We start from the raw sequence: 25,166 nt of genomic DNA on the forward strand, positions 1-25,166 counted from the left end.
TTTGTATCCTCTGAAACTTGTGACTTTTTACATTTCTTTTAAACTTAAGACATAAATGTCCAGACTGTAGTCAAATTTCAGTTTGTTTTACTATGATTTAGATTTTTTCCAAAAAGAACAAAATTTTATATATAGCATAAAAATTCATGTATCAGAAAGACTCAAAAGGCTGTTTTTCACTTTGTTCAAGTTTTGTTTCCAGGCATTTAGTGTGTCATACAGTTGTTGCCACTGCTGTTTTCCAAATGTCCGATGTGTACTATGACTAAAAATTGAAAAATTAAAAACAAAGTTATTTGTCAACTTTTTATCCTTCTGGCATTCTTTTATAATACTACACACTTATATCTAGTTAAAAACAAGGTTAAATATACATGAAAGACCTAAGCTTCTAATTCTTCTCTTACCACTCTAAATCATTTAAAAAAAATCTTTATCATATTGATCCTAAACCTTCTACTTTCCTGAACTACATAAACCAGACACAAAAGTCATTAGTATTCTAGCCAATGCTAAGCCATTAAATGAAATGTGCTGGAAAATAGGACTCTTTCATTAAATAAGCTAATCACATTCAGTCTGAACTTTAATAAAATTATGATAAATAGCAACTATTTAACTACAGTCAATGGATTAAGAACACCACCTTGGTTCTCTAAACATTTAAGTGAAATAATCAGAACAAACTAAATTGTTCTACAAAATGCTGCAAAGTCTTAAGTGTGTCTTACCTGACAACTACTTTCCTCTGGGTCTGATCAATTTTGCAGTAGACCATTTTAGTTCTTACTGCTGAAAAAAGATGTTTTACATGATATGTTATATGGAAAATCCCCAAGAAAAACAGCTAAGATATAAAACTAAACCACAATAAACTTGACAATTTTCAAAATCATTTTATAAACCAGCTCTCTGAATCTAGTCACAAACCCAACAGTGTGATGGAACCAAGAGGAAGGTCACACATTTGTCCTATGCTTGCTGGGTGAATCTATACTAAATATCACAGTTTTTATTAAGTATTCTAAGTGTTCTCCCCTACAACTGCATATGGGAGAAAAAATAATTTCCTAGTAAGATATTACTCCTTTATAGGATAGTTTGAGACTTACAGCATTAAGAAGAAACCATGTCAAAAAAAAAAAAAAAAAAAAAAGAAGAAGAAACCATGTCAGTAGTTCTGTACGTTAACCTTGACTGGACAATTCTTCAAAGTTCTTTCAAACTTAGGAAGCCCAGGAAAAAAATCTGATTAACAATTAAATCGTATTATAATGTAATTGTTGGTAAAGGTCCTGTTTTTAGCCAATGATAAAAAATGGATTATGATTAATATTTATAGATCATTTACTATGTGCCAGGCACTGGGCTAAATAAAGTGCTTTACTTGCATTAATTCATTTAATCCTCCCAACCACATATTAACTCCCTACACTACAAAGGAAGACCTGGCCCTCAAACCCAGGTCTAATACTAAAATCTAGGCTCTTAACCACTATGGTATACTGTCTAAAGGCCTTTACTTTGTATGATTTCAAGGGACAGAATACCAAAAACCACAGAGCAATTTGTATTTCCACTGAATCTTCATTCTACTAAAAATATACTCTACAAATCTAAACATACACATCTGCTACAAAAGAACCAAGCTTTGTCAGAATACAACTCAATTTCAAAATACAAAATCTTTTTTGTTTTCTTAAGTAGGCTCCATGCTGAACATGACGCTTGAACTCATGACCCTGAGATCAGGAGTTGTATGCTCTGAGTGATATAAGGGCACCCTAAGATATAAAATCTTATATTTCACAAGATAAGAGAGAAATTCTAAGAAAAAAATGAAAATATTCTAATTGTCTTACCATCAATAACAAATGCTTCAACATCATCGGCTCCGATCTGAAGTTCTTGCTGCATTGTGTCAAAAGAAATTTCTTTATTTTCCACTGCCATTCCCATAAAAGTAAGCAGTCTCATTTTTGCCATATTCTGTTCATGTAACAGACCTGAATAACACAGTGGTAAAGTCTGATGAACATCCATACTAGTTAAAGATCTGCACAATTACAACTCTTGTGTCAAAAGTCACTGAGCATTTACAGAGTAATTTTGACAAAGCTGCTTATATTTGCAAACCATAAACTCACTCTATAGTTAATTATGGAGTATTACTCCATTATTTTTCTAGAGCTACATTTCTTAACTGCTATAGTGCCACAGGTCATCGGTTCAAAGTTAAGAATGGGCTATAAAATGGTATTTTGCTTAAGTCCTAGAACTTCTGCACATTTTACATTTTTTATAGTTACACATTATAGGAGATAAAATGCACAAAGTTCATTTCATAAGAACATTTTTAGGAGCGCCTCGGTGGCTCAGTCGTTAAGCGTCTGCCTTCAACTTGGGTCATGATCCCTGGGATCAAGCTCCGCCTAGGGCTCCCTGCTCAGCAGGTAGCCTGCTTCTCCCTCACCCACTCCCCCTGCTTGTGTTCCCTCTCTAGCTGTCTCTCTCTGTCAAATAAATAAATAAAATCTTTTAAAAAATTTTCTTATTATTTAAGCTTATTTTTACTATTTGCTCTCCATTTAAACACAGGATTCCTTATCTTTTTGTTCTGTCAGTATTACTAGTACACACAAAACCTTAAAATATTTTTATATACATTCAGTTTTGAAAACATTCCATTTCCCAGGTCACTCTGGATTTAACAGTTAAGTCGAAAGTGCGTTCATTACTTAGCAATTATAGGCTACATTGATTACCAGATAAAATTAAATAGTACCATTAACAGTGATACCTGAACTACAAAACTGCATAAATAATTCCAATTTTGCCTTATTACTTCTAGTGAAACATGCTGTTAACAATTATTGAGATCACAAACAACTATTAGACCCAAATGGAAACCTAATAAATTACCCAGTCCTGATGCTTTCATTTCAAAAAATAAGAAAGCTGAAGAGCAAAAAAAAAAAAAGAAAGCTGAAGAGCCAAGAGATTAAATGACTTAATTAGTCAAAGTGTCAGTACTAGGCCTAAAAAATACATTTGCTTACAAATGACTAGTGATACACATAAACATTTATAAATCCTAAATATCTAATTATTGCCAGTTCCTAAATGGAAACTGAATGATAACACAGTATCATATATACTTGACTTGATGCTAACTTATAAAAACAAGTTTCTAAAATTAATCTAAAATTACATGCTCCTTTTCTCTAAAATTTCAAATTATGTAAACTGAGCAAATGATTAATCATGTACCCTCTAATAATTAAGAGCCTCAAGTTTCTATTGTTAAAAAAGTTCTAAGCACTCCATAAATAAACTTGAAATTTATAACACATATTAGCAGAAGACAAAGGAAGCCCATTAATACAGGACATAATCATCTGTTAATTAGCTGTAATTATGATGCAGGCCTTCTATTTGGCACAGATTCAACAAAAACATGATCATCATAACTCAAATGAATGAGGTATCTAAGTAAGTATTGCTAACTGGGTTTAATGGAAATCTACAAGCATCAAAAAATCAATTAGTGCACATTAACCCTAATTAACAAATGCAAATTAGATGCTGATTAACTTTCTGAAGCAAGAAGGTAGCAACTGTATAACACCAGATTACATGTAGACATGTTAGGGCAATTCAGTTGACACGGGATAATGCTTACTGTTGGCCCAAGTTGTCAGTGTTAATAAAACAAAGTGTTTTGATAAAGTGATGCCACCTGTAGAATCTAGACATTTGTAACCAGACTTTCAATTGTAATAAAGTTAGCAATACATGTAAAAAACCAAATATAAACACATTTAATAAGATGTTTTGCCGAAAGCATCTTTTACAAATTTCTAATAAAAGATAGCTTATTTGCATACATGTTCAAGAAACTAAAGGCAAAACAGGGACTGGACTTCCAGTTGGCACCATAAATTAGAAATGTTATGTTTTTCCTATCACAGAGAACTACTAAAGGTTTTTCCCACTATTTTTTAATATAAGAAAATTCCGTAACATTTCCAGTTCTCTGGGCATCTCTTTTAGTATGATAAAATGATACTCACTCCTGAAGTTTCTAAGATATAATCGAAATACTATTTTACTGCTACTCTTTGTGTAGTTATAAGCTTACCATAAATTTAAGAATTTACCAGAGAAATGAAGATTATTTCTAAAGTGATTATGTAAAACCATTATCTATCTTACATGTGGAAACCTGCATGTTAGAACTCATTCTCAAAATCAATACTATTAAGCCAGTGAAGTATGAGTTAAAGACTTGTAGAAAGCTGTGCTTTGTTTCATGAAACTAGAACACTACCTTCAAAGAGGAAGTCACAGTGTTCCGTGTCATATTTCAATTTTAAAGTTATAAAAAAAATCTAATTTTATGGAAACATTTATTCATTACTAATATGTCAAAACCTTAATGCAGTAATAAAAAAATGTGCATCATTGAGCAATTTCTGCATTGTCACTGACCCGTCTTAAAATGCTGCAATACAGAAAACGTAATTTTAATGCATGCAATAGCTTATGAACCAGTGCTCCTTTGAAACAGTCAATTACACATCAATGGGGGAGTGTCAAAGTGTTAATTACTACTCCTTTTTCCTTGGTGCGTAAATAAAGAGGTTGCTGACATTAACATTCCATCACATAGCTTCATGCCACAAAACAAATTAACTGGGACAGAATGTGGTTTTCTGGGTCTAGTGCACCTGGCAAAGCATTCTACACAAACACACTTGCATCTACTTTATCTTGGTATATTTCAAATGCCTTATTATGTTTAGGATAATTCAATCTTCCCCAATTCCAATGGCTGCACAAAATATACATATGATAGGAATTAATGATTGCCAAATTGAGGATAATAAGTATAATCAAAATAAGATTATAAATAAGTTCCTTCATCTGTATCTCAAACCACGAGACTAACAATTCAGTATTAACATGGAAAATATAACAAACCACTAAGGTGTTTTGATTATTGCCTAGCAGAAAAACAAAGCACCTCAGTTTCATAGTTGACTTCACTCTCCAAAAAAACTTGGTGATTTTAGATCAATTTAAATCTGTTCAACTACAGATTTTCTAATTTTTCTCTTTGTAATTTCAGTATGTTAAAAACAGGCTGCAGAAGGAAATTAAATACTGAATATATATGGAATTTGCTCAATGAGGATAAGATTAAATTCAGTTTGGCAAATGCAGAGCTCTGATCCTCTAGAAAAAAATTCAAAGATGAAAATCATATAAAGCTCAGACTATGCTGTCTTCAACAAACTGTAGTAAAGAAAGTTTCTCCCATCATGTAATTCGATTTCTAATTCCACCTACAGCTTCACTTAGATTTGCTTAACAATACATATACTTCTAGAATGTTAATATCAAGGAGGGAGTGTGTACTAAGAATAAAGTATGTTACAGGGGAAAAAAACCCACTTATTTCAATTATGTAACTATGGCTTCTTTTTTAAACATTACCAAAAATATAAAGAGTAAGGGTCTTCTATAAACAATTCTATTTTAAATAATAAAGTAGCTTTAAGTCATGAAATTTTGTCAGCTGTTAAAATGAGTACTTCTAAAAGTCACCACTGTGATCAAAGTAATGGTGATCCTTTAAGTTGCTTTTCTGCTCCATCCTCCATTCCACAATTTAAAAACACATGTATCAGTGGTACTACTTGTATCTGAATCTGCTCCAACACCTGCTTCTTGCTAGAACTTTACCTCAAAGAAGCATGGTCTAATAGACCTCATAGGAGGGCGCAAACTCCAACAACCCTCTTATAGAGAGAAAAAAAAAGGCTTAGGTTTTCTGACTACTAGTTTCATGCTCTTTCTACCACAAATGCTACCTCCTACATCTTCTTGTTTCTGATTCCCAATTCATTCTGAATAATCTTTTAAACTGTTCACTGTTTGTTCTTGTTTTATCATATTTCACTGGTTAGGATAATCTAAACAAAAGGCCAAAGTCATATTTGCTGGATTTTACAGTACATGAGAGTTCCTGAAGAGCATGTTCCCATCTTTCTTTATACCCCCACAAAGAATAAACTCCAAAACTTACCAAGTGAATCAATGAAGTCTTTATTATTCTGATAGAACTTGACATATGATGCCAGTTTAGCACTCACAAAAATGGTTAAAAGCTATAGATAGAAAAATAAAGATAAATTATTCAATACAGAATCAAGATTTATACTCAACCTATTTTTAAGACATTAATGCACAGCAATAAAACTCTCAATGCTTCTTTTAGTGTAGAAATAGCAATCTGTTTGATCAAATTACTATCCAAACCATTTGCTTTCATTAAGACTCATTTAGATGAAGAATCAGTAAATACAGTGAACTCTAAGTGAGCTACCCTGAAAGACGGTGGGAACAGCACAATGCAGACGGAAGCTAATCCAAAATATTTATACTTATACTTGAGAAGTATGTTCATGTGTTCTTAAATATCAGATTTATCTTCCTAACTGGGAAGATAACTATATATAAAAAGAAATTCATATTATTTATATTCATAATAGTCAGGCAAGTATGGAGATGAAGCAAAGGGAAAAAGAACAGGTACATTCTGTGACTAGAAAAAAAGGCTGGTTTTAAATTTCATTCTGTTCTTGATACTAGAAAAAAAAAACAAACACCAGTTCTCTTTCCAGATCTAACAGTCATGTTCATTAATACAAAGAGTTCTGCTTCAATAGGTTACATTTAGGAAAAAGAACATTTTTCACATTAAAGATAAAGTACTTACATCATGAATAAGCTCGCCTTCCAAAAATTTGACTGGTTTTAAAGTGAGAAGATGGTCAAAAAGAAATGCATTTGGATCTTTCAATGCTCGTACAATACACCTTTATTAAAAAACAAAAATACAAGCTTAGAGTCCTGAGATTCAGAAACTTTTCACCAACTTTGAGAGATTGCAAAATATATTTAATTCAGTAAAATATCTAAGAGTTAATATACACAGCATAAAAAAAGCTACAAAACTGAGATTAAAATAGGCCAAAAAAATCTATGTATCAGGTGTATCTATTTTAACAAAAGATAATAATAAAGTGGTTGTAAACAAAAACATAGGCGGAGAGAAAGCATGACCAAAATAGTAAAAGAGTAATTAAAACAGCAGCAGCATCCTCCCAGGTGCAAGACAGAGTGCTTTACGTGCATTAACTCACTTAACCCTCACACACCCTGACACACTACGTTATCATGCCTCTTATCAGTGATGAAACAGGCGCCAAAAGAACTTGTCCAGAAAGTACTAATTAAGTGGTGGAGTATTTATTTGAATGCAAACAGTCTTACCTCAGAGTTAAATATTCCACAAACTACACTTTCTAGCAACACCTAGGTCCCTGTAAAGCCATACCCTATAGACAAGTTATTTCTGTTTCACAGATTTAAAAACTGATTCCATTATTATTGCTACTAAATAGACCTAGGATTGTTTGAAGCCCTTATTCTCATTAGCAATGGGCTAACTATTAGCATGCTACCAACCTTTCCTCATCTACAAATTTTTAACATTAAGATAAAATCAACCCGAAATTAGGTTCTACTTCTCAGGCTGGGGTCATCACACCCAAACCAGCAATACCTCAAACAGAAAGTATGATGTGGCTATTCCACATATAATCTGTGGTTATTCCAATACCAAGCCCTGGATTTTAGTATCTATACTGGAATCACCACAGAGCACACAGTATCAAATGGCTCGGGATCACTGGGCTGGGAGATGCAAACATAATTTCTGCTGGAGCTCAACCTCCAAGCTGCAGGTTGCTCCCATCAGAAAGACAACATGTTCAACATTACCTGTGGGCATCAACTCGAGCCTGGGAAGCATTGTCCTCTGTGTAACTTCCTAGCAATTCCACCATGACTTTTGAAGCAGCATCACTAAAAAGAAATACTGCTTTAGAAATTTCAGAATATCATTACATGTTGATGATACATACAATGGTTACCAAGAGACACGGTCCTGCTCTACGGGAAAAATCACACAACTTTCCTTCTAGTAGAAAAGACCAACAACTAAGGAAAAGTAACAGCTAACAAATAAATGCCATGATGGTAGCTAGAAATGAAAAACCAGTAATAGATATGCAAAGAAGAAAGAGAAAGGAATCCAAGTCTATCACTAGAAGCCAACAAACCATGAAAGAAAGCAAGAGAAGGATCAGAGAAAATCTACAGAAACAATCACAAAGTAACAAATTGGCAATAAATATACATAAATAATTACTCTGACTGTTGAATAGACTAAACAATCAAAAGAAAGAGGGTGACTGAGTGGATTAAAAAAACAAGACTCAACTATATGCTGCCTACAAAAGACTCATTTCAGACCAGAAGATGCACTTAATGTGCAAATGGATGTCAAAAGAAAGCTTTTAGGTAGCAATACTTATATTGGACAAAATAGATCTAAAAACACAAACTGTTAACAAGAGACAAAGAGGAACACTATATAATCATAAATGGGACAATCCAACAAGAGGATTTAACAACTGTAAATATTTATGCACCTAATATGGGAGTACCCAAATATAAAACAGTGAATAACATAAAAAAAAAATCAGTAGTAGTATAATAATAGTAGGGGACTTCAACACCCCACTTACTCAATGGACAGATCATCCAAACAGAAAACTGATAAACAGTGGCTTTGAATGACACACTGGACCACAGGGATTTAACAGCTATATTCAGAACATTCCAACCTAAAACAGAATACACATTCTTTTCAAGTACACAAAAAACATTCTCCAGAATAGATCACATTAGGCCACAAAACAGGTCTCAACAAATTAAAAAAACCAAAACCCAAAAAACAAAACTCAAAGTCATACCATGCATTTTTTTCTGACCACAATGCTATGAAACCAGAAATCAACAATAAGAAAAAAAATCTAAGAAAAGCGTTAAGTACATGGAGGTTAAATACCATGCTCCTAAGCAATGACTCGGTCAACCAAGAAATCAAAGAGGAAATCAAAAATTACATGGAAACAACTGACAATGAAAACACAATGATCCAAAATCTATGGAATGCAGCAAAAGCGCAGTAAGAGGGAAGTTTATAGCAATACAGACCAACTTTCAAGAAGCAAGAAAATCACAAATGAACAACCTAACCTTATACCTAAAGGAGCTGGAAAAAGAATTTAAAACCCAAATCCAGCAAAAGGAAGGAAATAATAAAGATCAAAGCTGAAGTAAATAATACAAAAACTAAAAAAAAGCCAACAGAACAAATTAATGAAACCAGGAGCTCATTCTCTGAAAAAGATCAATAAAATTGATAAACCTTTAGCAAACTACATTAAAAAAAAAAGAGAGAGAGAGAGGTCTCAAAATCACTAAGAAGAAAAGTAACCAACACCATAGAAACAAACAATTTTAACAGAGTATTATGAAAACCTACATACAGACAAATTGGACAACTCAGAAGAAATAGGTAAATTCCTAGAAACCTATAACCTACCAAAACTAAAGCAGGAAGAAATACATAATTTGAACAGACCAATTACCAGAGATGAACTTGCACCAGTAATTTAGAAACTCCCAAAAAACCAAAGTCCAAGATCATATGGCTTTGCAGGCAAATTCTACAGAACATTTAAAGAAGAGTTAATACCAATTTTTGTCAAGCTACTCCAAAAAATAGAAAAGGAAAACTTCCAAATTCATTCTATAAGGCCTGATACCAAAACCACATAAAGACGTCACAAACAAGGAGAACAGGCCAATATCTCTCATGAACATAGATGCAAAAATCCTCAACAAAATATCAGCAAACCAAATCCAACAATACATTAAGAAAATCATATTCTGTGATCAAATGGGATGTATTCCACAGATGCAAGAGTGGTTTAGTATTCACAAAGCAATCAATGTGATATATCACACCAATAACAGAAAGGATAAGGACCATACGATCATTTGAATAGATGCAGAAAAACCATATGATGAAGTACAACATCCATTTTTTTTAAAGTTAATTGCCTATTAATTTTTCTTTTTTAAGATTTTATTTATTTGTCAGAAACAGAAAGAGTTTGAGCACAAGCAGGGAGAGCAGCAGGCAGAGGGAGATGCAGGCTCCCTGCTGAGCAAGGGGACCAATGTGGGACTCGATCCCAGGACCCTGGGATTATGACCTGCGCCAAAGGCAGACGCTTAACCAACTGAGCCACCCATGCGCCCCTATAACATCCATTTGTGATAAAACCCTCTGCAAAGCAGATCTGGAGGGAACACACCTGGACATAAACAAGGCCTTATACAAAAAACCCACAGCCAGCAAAATACTCAATGGTGAAAAACTGAGAGCTTTTCCCCTGAGGTCAGGAAGAAGATAAGGATGTCCACTCTCACCACTTTTATTCAACACAGTACTGAATTCCTAGACACAGCAATTAGACAACATAAAAAAATAAAAGGCATCCAAACTGGTAAAGAAGTAAAACTCTCATTATTTGCAGATGACATGATACTATATACAGAAAACCCAAAAGACTCTACCAAAAACCTATTAGAACTGATAATCAATTTAGTAAATTCACAGGATACAAAATTAATGTACAAAAATGTGCTGTATTCCTATACATTAACAGTGATGAAACCGAAAGAGAAATTAAGAAAACAATCTCATTTACAATCACACAAAAAAATGACAAAATAACTAGGAATAAATTTACCCGAAGAGGTGAAAGACCTCTACTCTGAAAATGATAAAACACTGATAAAAGAAATTCAAGATAACACAAAGAAATGAAAAGACATTTACATGCTCATGGGTTGGAAGAACACTGTTAAAATGTCTACACTACCCCAGAGGAATCGACACATTTAATGCAATTCCTATCAAAACACGTTTAATGCAATTCCCATCAAAATACTAACAGCATTTTTCACAGAACTAGAACAATTCTAAAATTTGAATGGAACCACAAAAAAAACCAGCCAAAGCAATCTTGAAAAAGAAAAAGCCGGAAGTGTCACAATTCCAGATTTCATATTAAAACATGAAGAGATGGTTAAAATAGTATGGTACTTAACAGACACATAGATCAATGGAACAGAAGAGAAAACCCAGAAATAAACCCACAATTACATGGTTGATTAATCTTTGACAAAGGAGAAAAGAATATCCAATGGGGAAAAGCAAATGGTGCTAGAAAAACTGGACAGCTACAAGCAAAAAAATGAAACTAGATTACACACAAAAATAAAATCAAAATGGATTAAAGATCTAAATGTAAGACCTGAAACCATAAAAATCCTAGAAGAGACCACAGGCAGTAATTTCTCTGACATCAGCTGAAGCAACATATTTTAAGATCTGTCTCCCAAAGCAAGGGAAACAAAAGCAAAAATGAACTACTGGAACTACATCATAAATAAAAAGTTTCTGCACAGCAAAGGAAAAAATTAACAAAACTAAAGGCAACCTACAGAATGGGAGAAGGTATTTGCAAATGACATATCTGATAAAGGGTTAGGATCCAAAATATATGAAGAACTGATACAACTCGAACACACAAAGAACAAATAATCCAATTAAAAAATGGGTGATGTCCAACAGACGCATGAAATGATGCTCAATGTTATTCATCATCAGAGAAATGAAAATCAAAATTGCAATGAGATGTTACCTCGCACCTGTCAGAATGGCTAATCAAACACAGGAAACAAGTGTTGGCGAAGCCCTGTGCACTGCTGGTGGAAATGCAAACTGGCACAGCCAGTGTGTATTCAAAGGGATACACGCACTCCTATGTTTACAGCAGCATTATTTACAATAGCCAAACTGTGGAAGCAGCCCAAGTGTCCATGAATAAATGAATGGATAAAGATAAATATATATGTGTGTGTGTGTGTGTGTGTGTGTGTATACATACAAACACAAGAGAATATTATTTAGCCATTAAAAAAAACACTTGCCATTTGCAACATGGATAGAACTAGAGAATACTAAATAAGTCAGTCAGTCACAGAAAGACAAATACCATATGATCTCACTCATATGTAGAATTTAAGAAAGAAAACAAAGGGCGCGGGGGAGACAAACCAAGAAACATACTCTCAACCCCAGAGAATAAACTGATGGTTATCAGAGGGAGGTGGGTGTTGGGATGGGTGAAATAGGGAATGGGAATTAGAGTACCTATTATGATGAAAAAATAAAGTGATAAAAAAAATCCCACCACAAGTAAGTGCCATGAAAGAAACAAATAGTGATGTAAAAGAGTAACACAAGCAGAGACAGGGAGTACACAGGGAAAGCCTCTCTTTAAAGGAAGGACATGTAAGATGAAATATAAAGGATGTAAAATAAAATAACTGGCCATAAAAAGTGTTGGAGGTGAAGGCTGGGTAACTTCTGGGCAAAGGGAAGACCAAGTACAAAGGGCTTAGGTGGGAAAAAAGTTTTGTGTTCTAGAAATCATTAGAATAGCATGGCCGAAGCTGAGCCAACACCATGTATTTAAGTAACTCTACTAAAAATATTCTTCCAATTAAATTATCCTTAAAATTATGCAGATGATCAATTTCAGTTGCAGTAAAAAGCACAAAATGTATTCATTCAATTTGAGGTCTTAGAAAATAAAATGTTTATCTTTACCCTTTATTTCTTCCTTTAAACTGATGAATCATTGGACAGTTATATTCAATTCAACTTGGGCAAAACAGAAGGAAAACATAATCTGATCTTCCATATTAAACAAAACTTTCTGGCAGCTATATTAAGAAATGGCTGTACTAGGAGCTGTATAATTTATTTTAAAAAATCAAATGGCATTTTAAAACTTCTACAAACTAAGGTTTATTAAAATATACACATGTAGGGGTGCCTCAGTGGCGCAGTGTCTGACTCTTGGTTTTAGTTCAGGTCGTGATCTTGGGGTCATAGAATCAAGACCCATGACAGGCTTCATGCTCAATGAGGAGTCAGCCTGAGATTCTCCCTCCCTGTTCCCCCTACTTTTGCTCTAAAATAAATAAATCTTGGGACTCCTGGGTGACTCAGTCTGTTCAGGGCTCTGTCTGCCTTCGGGCTCAGGTCATGATCCCAGGGTACTGGGATCGAGTTCCGCATTGGGCTCTCTGCTCAGCAGGAAACCTGCTTCTCCCTCTGCCTGCTCTGCCTGCTGGTCCCCCTGCTTGTGCTCTCTCTCTGACAAATAAATAAATAAATAAAATCTTTAAAAATAAAATAAAATAAAATAGATCTTTTTAAAAAAATACAAATGTAAATACAGAAGTGGTAACCAGCATCTTATATACAGTGACAGAACTGTAAGAATCTGAAGAAATTTTTTTTAAAAGATTTTATTTATTTATTTGACAGACAGAGATCACAAGTAGGCAGAGAGGAAGACAGAGAGAGAGGAGGAAGCAGGCTCCCTGCTGAGCAGAGAGCCCGATGTGGGGCTCGATCCCAGGACTCTGGGATCATGACCTGAGCCAAAGGCAGAGGCTTTAACCCACTGAGCCACCCAGGCGCCCCCTGAAGAAATTTTAATGAAAACCTGTTTTACTCATTGTTAATTATCTTGAGATACTCTACAAACACACGTGCATTTCATTTTCCAGTTTTAGCAGCCACAATATATTTCAACCTAATGTATCTTATCAGCTAAAGAGACCTGAATTCACAAATACCAGATAAAAAATTTCATTTAAAGTGCACAGTGTCTGACATACAATCAAGGCTCAAAAAAAGTTACATGATTTGCACTCATCAACCACCAATATAAGTAAAATAATGAAGGATGGGACCCATAGATACAAGCATTCTTACTAAAAGGGCAAAATGTATCTCAGAATTGTAATTCAGAAGCAGGAAAGAAAATTACATTTTACGTGTATTGGGCAAAAACCAATCTTAAAATTTAAATCAGCAACGTGATAGCAACTTGTTTATTTGAATAAAATAGCCATCCTCTTCTACCTTCCTTAGGGTGGGCAGCATTTATTCATCCAGGGCCCATAATGCGTCAAATACCCTGGGCATTTGTCAAATACCCTGTCAACAATAGTTGACAGATAAGGTTCCTGGCCTTCACTGAATGTACAATCTCACAAACCTCTAAGGTTGTTTTATGCCATGATAAAAGTAGAGGGTGCTGTAGGAGAGAGGCATTTAACCTCACCATGACAGAGTAGTGCTTTAGGCAGAGAAATGAAGTTGAATGTAGGTCATCCAGACCAAGGGCAGGCAAACTTTCTGTGAAGAGCCAGCCAGGAAGTACTTTAGGCTTTGTAGGCCACAGTGGTCTCTGTTGCAACTATTCTAGTCTTGGCAAAAGTAGCCATAGACCATACATAAATGAGTTAAATTTGACTGTTCCAATAAAATTTTATGGACACTGAAATTTGAATTTCATATAATGTTCATATGTCATGAAGTATTATTCTCCCTTTGATTTTCTTTCTTAACCATTTAAAACAGTGAAAACCACTTTTAGCTTGTGGACCATACAAAAAGGTGCCAGCTCCTGGTCTAGACTGGGAAAGAGCAGGGTGCTCTTACAGTGGACACAAGTTCACGACATCCTGGGTGTGATAACCAAGAGGAAAGGTTTGTGTGCTGGGAGGAAATGGAGGGAGGGAATATCCATTAAACAAAGCAGTTTTTGTAGTCTGTCAACGTATCACACAAAAATGGCATGATTATTATCACATTCTCCAAGCCCAAGCTACCTCAGTAGGTAACCTGGGAGTCTTTGTCAGAAAGGTCTTACATGCTATGAATTTTACAATATATCCTCAAGAAAAATTTGCTGAAACTTGTATTTCACAAAATCATTATGGTTGCAGACTGGAGAAAAATTGATTACACTTCAAGATGTCTCACTTAGGAAAAAAGAGACTGAGAGAGAGAAAATGACCAATTCATTTTGGTCACACTGAGTTTGAGGCAGCTATGTGCCACACCTGAGTGGAAACATGCAGAAAAAGGTAGAAAGCACCTGAACACAGGATCCAAGGCACAGAAGAGAAGCCTGTGTTAAAGACGTGGATGTAAGGGTGCCTGGGTGGCTCATTTTGCGGCTGCCTTTGGCTGAGGTCATGATCCCGGGGTCCTGGGATCGAGCCCTGCATCGGGCTCTCTGCTCAGTGGGGAGCCTGCTTCTCCCTCTGCCTGCTGCTCTATCTGCTTGTGTGCGCGCATGCGCTCTGTGTCAAATAAATAAAACTTAAAAAAAAAAAAAAAAAAAGACATGGATGTCCATTCAGTAGATGACAAAAGCCATGGGAATAGATAAGATGACCCAGGCAGAGTGAGTGAAAAAAGGGTCCTAGGACAAAATCTTGAGTAATAATAGTATTTAATGGAACAGGGAGAATAATTCTGAGAATGAACTGCCACAGAGGTTGGAGAAAAACAAGGAGAGGTGTCAAGAGAAGTTTCTATGAGGGAAGGGGTTATCAAAGTCACATGGTGCTGAGAGGTGGAGGAAAACAGGAACTGTGGAGTGATCACTGGACTGCACCTATTCTTAGAAATGAAGGAACCAACACTCGAATACTGGAAACTAATTCTGTAACATCGGAAACGGGGGGAAAAAACCAGGGATCTTATACTTTCAAGGTGTTTTAACATTTTTTAATCTAAAAGCCTTCAGGAAGGGCATGCACTCTAATTCCATAAACTACCACTTCATGTGCTTTTGTACATCTCTGCTTTTGCAACATATTTCATAAACAGTCATTCATTTAACAAATATGGAGTGCCTACCACATGTCAGACACTGAGTAATAAAGTCCCTGCCCTCATGAACTTACAATCTCGTGGGGACAGATAATAAACATTCAAATATAGTAAGTCTGTTAGTAAGAAGTCCAAGGAGGAAATGATGAAATAGGGATGAGAGAAACAAAAACAATGCAAGGGTGTAGGGGAGATATTGTTATATACACAGCCGGCCAGAGAAGTACTTTCTGATGAAATAACAAGAGAACAGATCTGAAGAAGCCAAAGGGAGCCACATGGCTACCTGGCAGAAGTGTGCTCCACACAGAAGGGCCAGTACTAAGATTCTAGAGCTGGCTTGGCCTCCCGAAGAAGCCACTGGAGGGTTCTGAATAGAAGGAAAACATAATCTGATCTTCCATATTAAACAGAACTTTCTGGCAGCTATATTAAGAACTGGCTGTAGAGGGACAAGACCCAAACATGGACCATTTAAGAGGCTACTTCAAAAATCTAAATAAGAAATAACGGTAGCTTAGACCACAAGGTAGCATCCGAAGTAGTGAGAAACTGGACTGACTTTAGATTTATCAGAGCTGACAGGAGTTGATATTGGATTAGATATGGAGTATAAGACAAAAACAGGAACCACAAAGGAATCCCAGTTTTGGGTTTTGAGTAACTAGAAGCATAGAAATGGCATTTCCTGAGTTGGAGAAGGTAAAAAAAAAAAAAAAAATTTTTAGGAAGAAAAAAGGTTCATTTTTGCAGTTGTTGTAGGAGATGTCTTTTGAGTAAACAGAGATGTTCAACAGGAATAGCTAGGTATTTGGAGTTCAGAAGAGAAATACAGGAGATAAACACGTGAAAACCACTAGCATGTAAATAGTATTTAAAGGCATGTGACTGAATGAGAGCACTCAGGCAGCAGTGGCTCTCAACCAGGTGCCCTCCAGAGCATTTGTAAGTGCATGGGAGCTGCTGCAGCTGTTCTAATGACTGGGAAGCACCACTGGCATTTTAGTAGGTAAGGACAGGGATGTGAAGTATCTTGCACTGAACTTTAGCAACTTAGCAATACAAAAGACAATCTTGCATTTGGTACTCAGCCTCACCCAAAATCATAGCCAAAAAAAAAAAACAAAACAAACAACATGCATAGGGAATAAATGTAACTGAGCAGAAGTCATTCCAAGAATAAGTTATCCTAATGCTAAGAGAAGGAACCCACAAATAAGCTGTGAATGAAGAGAAGAACTGATGGGCACCAGGGTGGCTCAGTCAGTTAAGCGTCTGACTCTTGATTTCGGCTCAGGTCATGATCTCACCGGTCTTAAGATGGAGCCTGGCATGAGGCTCCGCACTCAGCAGAGTCTGCTTGAAGATTCGCTCCCTCTGCCCAACCCCCCACTGTGACTCATGCATGCTCTCTCTCTCTCAAATAAACCTTTAAAGAGAGAGAGAGAGAGAGAGGAGCCCCTTGTAGATAAATGTAGAATCACTATGTTGTACACCTGAAATTAATGTACTGTATGTCAACTATACTTCAATGACAGGGAGGGATGGAGGCCCCAAAAACCAACTGAAGAATGTGTTTCAAGAAGGAAAAAGTGATCATCCGTGCCAAATACTTCAGGTGTTTTCTGGTATGTTAACATTCGGACATGTCTAGTAGAGCTTAAATGGGTACTGATATCCTATTTCAATTTCTCTGAAAATTAGATTTGGAACTCCTTAGAATAAGTCACTTCCCTTCTACATACTAGACCTACTAAACAGCAATTACAGACAGCATCCAATAAGTACTCCTCATATCTGATAAGCACTAGACATTCAGAGGGAAACCATAACACTCATCATTTTAAATTGCTCTATCAGAAAAAAGACTAATTTCTTAAAGGTGAGCTTGAAAAATGAAAAGGATAGTAAGAATCATCTTTTACTGAGTGCTGTCCCAATAATGAAATCACTGTGTTAAAAAGTAGATGAATATTATCTTTTCAGTAGCCCTATAAGAGAAGTATTACTACTATTTCCACTCTGAAACTGGAAACAGAGTTACAGAGATGGTTAAGTTATTTAGTCATACAACAAGCAGGAGAGCCAAGACTTGAAATTCCAGTAGTCTGGATGCACAGCCTGCCCATATGAAGTATGAATGAAAATAAGGATTCTTTCTCTAACAGCTTTTAATGCTCTCTCCATTTGAAATGGTCTTTGTTATAAACTATTTACTCTTAACACTTTACTGACTACTGGCTAGAATGCTGTCATAAGTCTGCCGATTTATAATAGGTGGTAGCCACTGATCAGAATGAAACAGGCTATTAGTGCAATATCCCCTACTTCTCCTCTTTTCTGATAAAACGTTCCAACTTTAATAACAAAAATTTCCTCTTACATTGTTAAATTTAAATAGTTGCAAAAAGTTTACATTACATACTAGAAACATATTAACCTTGTTGATCCTAATACATTAAATACCCAGTACTATAAGCCAGTATAAAAATTGTGCAACAATAAAACTAAAGGGAAGACTATTTATTTTTTCTTTTTCTAAAAGTATTTAACCATTATATGAAAAGAAAAATTGAAAAGCTAGGTCAAAAAGGTAAGATTATCATTTAACACTAGTTCTGAAAACTGAGCCAAACCAACCATTTGGTAAGCATCCTAAAACTGGGTATACAGAGTAAGTATTTTAGGCATGAAGTTTGCTAGGATGAATTACAAACCTTTGAAACCCAAGACCTTGCAGAAGCTCAATAGGTACTCATTTCGTAAAGTCTATTGCAAAATTTGATCTTGGGGGCACTGTTTATGTAAGAGGCTGATTGTGGAAACTGACTAATAGTCCCTCACTATCACTAAACAAAAGTGGTAGCACTATCCCATACTAAGACATCAAAGCATCATTAAATAACTTAGTCTAAAGTTACACAGAGCTTTCAGATTAACAGCTGTACCATTTTTAGAACAAAAGCAAATCTTGCTTTTAAAAATGTTTAAAGATGGGGAAAACTATTTTAAACTTTGTAGTTATGTTTAACTTAGTAGGTGAAATTTACAGAAATACATTTACAGCAACTCTGTGAAGAACAAAACAGAGCAAAATCACTTACCTCACTTGTTTTTAAAAACAGCCTCAACTACTTATATTGCCTGTGAAGTTTTAAGTTAGTACGTTAATTCTGAATACCTTTTCTTACAATCCACAAGTGCCTCATAAAGGAGCCTTAAAAGGGTGTGTTTTTTTTCAGTGGTGAGGTTCCAATCAGAAATCCATTTTCTAACCTACAGGATTGACAAAAGGAGGAATTTAGTGGCACAGATGAACATAGTTTCATCATTTAAAAGGTAACATTTAGAACATACATATTTGCTATTTTAATTATAATATAGTCTGCACTTCTTATAAGCAGAACAAGTATTCCACACAGTAACTCACTTGATCCAGCTCAGTTGGAATATACTGGATGGCCCCACAAGATGCTGCCACTTTAATGAGGCTGCAATATACTGTATATCTTACAGGAGTATTCTTATCCATCCCATGGAAAAGGTTGCTTAGCCTGGTTAACAAAAAAAATAATAAAACAGTGTTTCAGATCAGTAACTATGATGATTAAGTTGAGATTATCTGCTCTCACAACAAACCTGAGACAACATTAATAACTTCACATTACAAGGAGGCAAATGGGGTGCAGAAAGGTTAAATGACCTGTCCAAGGTAACACAACCAATCAGAGCCACAGGTGACAGTCAAGTTCTGTAATTCTTGCTTCTAACCATTAAATGACAGCGACATAAAAAGAGCTTCTTAAAAAACCGAGCCTCTTTCAGTTCTTAACTTACAACTGCAGTCTCAGAGATGGGCGTTCACCTTCCCGAAATTTGACCAGCTTTTCACACAGGCTTTCAATCAGAGCTTCTTGCTTGTCCGGTTCCAGGATCAACAGGAGGGATACCACGCTGTTCATCACACTTTCAACATCTACACATGTATGGATAACACAAGAGTGATACTATCATACTTAATGTGTCTAATTAAATATGTATTTCCAGTGTTTTAATACATCAAAGACCATTAAAGTTAAGATACTTTAGGAAGATGTAATCTACCTCCTGCAAAACAGTTTCACCAAAGGAAACTTTTCCTTCAATGGTGGGCATTAGGCTAAAAATATATTATACATGAATTCAAATGAAACTAATTCTGTTACACAGCTAACATCCAGAAAACACTGTACATTTTATTAAAGAAAAAGGAAATTATTATCTAAGATTTGGTTTCCAACCTGTAAAACAGAAGACTGATATACATGTCTATATATATGGTTTCAATTTTTACTGCCAAGATATTAAATTGTCTGGAAGTTACTCCTTCGATCAAGTTAAAATGCTTTCCCAAGTGAAGAAAACGTTTATATATAAGTAGGAAATTACTGAGAAATGAAAGTGATCAACTTCCTGGCTGGGCCATTGCTTTCTGACTGTAAGTTATTAACTACAAACCAAATTTAATCTCAAACCTTAACTAAAGATTATAGGACTCCCAATTTTCAAAATTTCCCATTTTATGTCAATAAATAGGGCATCAGCCAAATAATTAACTGTCTTTTAGATTACTGGAAATTATATCCCATTTAGTATTAATGTAAAACTATGAAAAGGAAAGAAGAGCTTCACTTTTCTTCAGTTCATTCTGAAATTACCAGTATTGAGTGCATGCACTTAACACTCAAAAAACATTAGCTCTTAAAAAAGATGTTTTCTCAAAATAGGCTTACTTCACAGGTATAACAGATTAGAATAACCTGAAATTATGTGCAAAGGTTAAGATTAAAAGACAACAGGGCTTAACAAGTCCAAGACAAATATACTTTACAAGAAAAATTTAAAAGTAGATCCTTTCTGATTAATAAGAAACATTACAGAAAAAATTAAAAACAAACCTTTATCATCTTCCTTCAGACACACATCACAGGCCTCAATAATTTGAGCTAAATCTACATGAAGTCCACCTTCTGAGTTCTCTTCTGAAATTTCAGCTCCTTTAGATTTCAGATACGCTCGAAGTTCAGCAGCCTGTAAAATCAAGTTAAGATTGCTATGCACTTCTAAAACTGACAATGCCAAAATTCAAGATACCAAACCATTCTTTTTTTGAAAAAATAAGAAGTAAATACTATACTTAATGACTTTAAATTACTATGCTGAAGTGCCTCTCTCCCACCTCAGTCCCCCTCACAACCCTACAGGAGCCACAGGTTTTCCTCTACAAAACCAAGTGGCTACACAAACCCAGTATGACCCACGTGGATCACCTTCAGAATTTCTCTCCTACCACCTACTGCTGCTGAACTTCCAGTACACACAAAAACTTCTAATATATATCTAAAGTGCTTATGAGGGGGTTGTGTGTGGAGGAGAATTAATCTGACCTGGTAAATTCAACCTGTTTTAAAGAAATTAATTTTATTATTCTCAAGTACACATAATATAAACAATTTAAAAAGTTAGAGACATTTGCCATTCATGAAGGTAATCATTTGTTAATAAAATGTTTGAGAACCTATGAGACAAGCATTCTGGGAAACAGATAAAAAATGATGCCTTTGACTGTTTTGAATATAATACTTTTCAAATTGGATCTACCTTATAACTATTCTTCTAGAATGCAAACTACATATCTGAATCAGAAAGCACCCTGGGACCTGTAACTACAATGTCACATCCAGGTATTCAGACATTTTATACTCTAAAACATATATATAATATTCAGTAAGGTGCCCTTTTGAGGGGTTGGTATTTATGGCAGCCTAACATCAATGTAGATGGTATTTAAGATAATAAAATGAAAACTTAAGCAGGGAGATGAAAGGATACCATTAGTAAATGCACAGGTATCACATTTCCTAAACCCACAAACATGTTTGGCTACCTACAACAGATATGTTAAATTTGTATATCTGATGGCCCTATCCTTTCAGATAACAACACAGTAACTTCACCTATGAGTTGGTATTATAAACTAGATTTCGTGAAACCACCATCACCATATCAAAGAGCATTTTACTGTTTTTATCTGTCATCCTCACTGGCTACAAGTAGTTGTGGAGTAGGACCAGTAAAGGAAAAGAAAAAATTCTGAACTCCATTTCCTAGTCTACTCAAACACAGAATCTGACCAAAGTTGAAATTCTGAAGCAATCACATATCTACCTGAAAGGAATGGTTGATGTCAAACTGATGTATTACAAAAGTAGCATAACCTAACCAGAAATGAAACTAACATCTTCAAAACTAAAATAAGGCCATCAACAAGAACTTCCTCCATCTACAAATTCTTTCCTATGTTAAAATCAAATACTTTTTTGGGGTAATCTAATAGCCAATTTGTTAGTAACATTTCATTAATAACCATATATGCTTTCCCCCCCACATTTTCCTTTCTAATGTGCTCAACTCCTTCCCTAGCCTTATTTCCTCCCCCAGTGCCTCCTTATCGCCTTCCTTTCCTTTCCCCTTCTTAGTCGGTTCTTCAGGGCTGAGGATCTGCACTTCTACCATGGGGAGTAAAAATCAACACCTGTAATTCTAAGAGTTACCTTAGAATAGTAATGGTGTTTTCAACTCTATAGAAACCAAATTTCCATGTTAGTGGGGTAGCAAAAAATATAAAACACCTACGACTTCACAGAATATGGTTTTCAGTTCTACAAAATAAACTTAGCGAAAATAATTTCGGGTTTACGTCCCATCAACTACAGTTTAACTTTTGTTATGGGAAAAATTAGAAGTATCCGCCATGCATACAAAAGACCAAGCCCGAAATAAAAAAGTTTAAAATATTACGATGGTTCACCAGACGTATGCCTCAAAGCATGAGGGTGAAACTAACGACCTACTTTCAGATTGCAGAACTCTCACTCTTGTACAAGTAAAAATATAAAGTATGGCCTCCGTTTAAAATAGGGTCACCTTTGCCTCTGTGATCACAAAATAAAACCATTCCAGCTTTACTATAAAATAATTCTTCCTAGACTGCTTACGCCGTCTAAAGATTCGCCATCTCCCACCCCGGATGTGGCTGCGTCTGGGAGACGGAAGCAGGCACCATTCCCAGTCAAAAAGTAGTGTCGTCAGAAGTGACACAGACTGGAAGACTCCCGTCGCCAACCAGGAAGCTGGCCTTAAGAAACCTCGGTCCACGCGCTGGAAACAACGGTTGGCGGGCTACCTCAACTCCAAGCCAGAAATTAGCGCCGCGCCCCGTCTCACCGCCGGCCTCCCTCCCTACTGTCTTGTGTGGGGAGTGAGCTGCGGCTCTCAGCCCCGGAGCGGGCTCCGCGGGGCGGCGTGCCGCCCGCCTGGCCCTGGCTCAACCCTTCATACCCCTGAGTCTCCCCCAACCCCGTCCTGGAGGCACTCGCTGCCTGGGAGCACACCTGATCTTCCTCACTGATGTCGATGAACGCCGGGACGCTCATGTTGAAGGCCCGGGTACGGCAGTCGCACCGCTCACAAAACCACGCCGACCGGAAAGAGAGCTGTAGTGCACGGGTTGCCTCACAACCGCTTCCGGGTTACCCTGCAGGGCGGGGTCACCGAGATAGGCAGGGCCAGAGGGCCAATCCCACCGCGCGCTGCACAGGGAGCGCGCGCACTTGGGCGGGTCTCGCGGACGCGGTCTACTGGGAGCCGTGGCATCGCCTTTTGCTTCTAGCCTTTAGAATGGTGTCGCGTATTTTCCGTTCGCGTGAGTTCACGCCTTGCGCCTTACTTCATTCACCTCCTTAATGAAATCTTAAGCCAGTTCGGCCAACGAAAACTGTGCTCAAATAGTTGTTCTTTTGCAGCCACATCCCCTCTGCCAGCCAGCCTCTCTGGCTGCACCGCACGGCGCCTCTGTTGTTGCTCCCCCCCAGCCACCGAGCCTTGGTTCTTGGCAGTACGAAAAGAGCCTTCGGGGTTTACGTTATTTGCTGGGCCCGACAATTTTCTTCGGGCTAAAATTTATCCCACTTTTCAGCGTTTATTGAGAGACCTGCTGGCGGGCAGTGTTCTCTGCGCGGGGGATAACCTTAGTTTCCAAAAGAAGCTCCCGCTTGCCGCTTACATTCCAGCGGGTGTGCAGGACACAAGCGTCTCAAAGTAATTAGAAAGGCAGTCCTGGATGGCGTTTTACAGCTTGACCCCCAGAGCAGAACTCCTAGGGATGGAATCCCCGCTGTACCATTTGATGGATGTGTGATTTGGGGAAACTGCTTAACATCCGTGTCTCGGCTTCTTGGAAAAATAAGAATAATAAAGTGCTTACCTCGGTGCAGTTGTGAGGATTAAGTAAATTAATATATACAACGCTTAAAACACGGTGAGCACTGAATGTATTAGCTATTATGAAAGAATTCCTGTATGTAACATGTTAACTAGCATTACCAAAAAGGTAAAAGCTGGAGGGGGAGGAGGATCACTCTGCAAAGGATCACTCAGGCAGGTGTATTGCAATTTGAGGTAGGTTGGGCTGGGGTAAAAGTAGTGACACCAGTTAGGAAGTTATTACAGAAGATGGAATTAGAGAAGACGGTGGAGTGGTGGTGAGAAACAGAATTCTAGATGTTTTAGTGGTAAAGCTGTTAAGATTTAATGACATCAGATGTGGGGTGTGAGAGAAAGAGAAAGTCAAGGTGACTCCAAAGTTTTGTCCTGAACTCAAGCCAATGCCTTCTAATATTCTGAGGCAAACTTATGGCAATTACAAGCTTGCCTCTTACTTAAAAATGCACGAAAACACAACAAGAAGGCCATGGTACACACCTGAGATAGTTATTTTTTAGGAAACAAGGGAAAATTAAATTTTTTTAAACGATGGGAGAATCAGTAAGAAAAAGAACAACCCAATTTTACTGCAAATTAAAAACATGAGATACCACTACACACTTACTATAATAGCTAATTAAAAGAAAAAACTGACAATACCAAGTGCTGTAAGGATATGGAACGACTAGAATTCTAATAAATTGCTGGTAGGACGGCAGAATGGTAATAGTAATGGTAACAGTAATCTAGACAGACAAACAGATGAAAGGATAAGAACAAACAGACTCACAGTGTTCAACTGACTTTTGACCAAGATGCAAAGGCAATTTAGTCTTTTAAACAAACAGTGCTGGAATAATTTGCCTTGGCAACCACTACTCTATTTTCTGTCTCTATGAATTTGTCTATTTTGGACATTTCATATAAACGGAATTCTACAATATATAGCCTTCTGTGTCTGGCTTCTTCTAGCATAATGCTTTCAAAGTTGTAATGCGTATCAGTCATTCATTCCTTTTTATTGCTTAATAGGATTTCATTGTTATGAATATAGCACATTTTATTTATCCATTCATCAGGGGATGCATATTTAGGTTGTTTC

General features: G+C 36.4%; 1 protein-coding gene across 2 annotated transcripts; it reads right to left on the bottom strand.

Annotated features, from left to right (window-relative positions):
• Nucleotides 1–70: 70 nt before the first annotated feature.
• On the bottom strand, nt 71–23,327 carry EIF3M (eukaryotic translation initiation factor 3 subunit M). Of its 2 annotated transcripts, none has more exons than XM_080814985.1 (11): nt 23,194–23,327; nt 20,698–20,830; nt 19,598–19,736; nt 19,191–19,314; nt 18,942–19,036; nt 7,852–7,935; nt 6,785–6,884; nt 6,092–6,173; nt 1,863–2,006; nt 732–789; nt 71–265 (listed from the first exon to the last, which is right to left on the bottom strand). In XM_080814985.1, the coding sequence occupies exons 1-11, from the start codon at nt 23,233–23,235 to the stop codon at nt 145–147; spliced, it is 1,122 nt and encodes a 373-aa protein (XP_080671111.1). In that variant the 5' UTR covers nt 23,236–23,327; the 3' UTR covers nt 71–144. The 2 variants fall into 2 exon arrangements, with proteins under 2 accessions (XP_080671111.1, XP_080671110.1); XM_080814984.1 differs by having other exon boundaries at nt 732–792.
• Nucleotides 23,328–25,166: the final 1,839 nt, after the last annotated feature.

This window comes from Martes martes (assembly GCF_963455335.1).
Source record: "Martes martes genome assembly, chromosome: 10".
Taxonomy (NCBI): domain Eukaryota; kingdom Metazoa; phylum Chordata; class Mammalia; order Carnivora; family Mustelidae; genus Martes; species Martes martes.

Bases quoted from the DNA above. Each gene is read 5' to 3' on its own strand.
- EIF3M (XM_080814984.1), bottom strand. From the start codon at position 23,235: ATGAGCGTCCCGGCGTTCATCGACATCAGTGAGGAAGATCAG. The intron at 19,037-19,190 runs GTGAGTTACTGT...TCAATCCTGTAG, and splicing joins TTCCAACTGAGCTGGATCAA to GTTAGAAAATGGATTTCTGA. The intron at 2,007-6,091 runs GTAAGTTTTGGA...TGTGTTATTCAG, and splicing joins AGACTTCATTGATTCACTTG to GTCTGTTACATGAACAGAAT.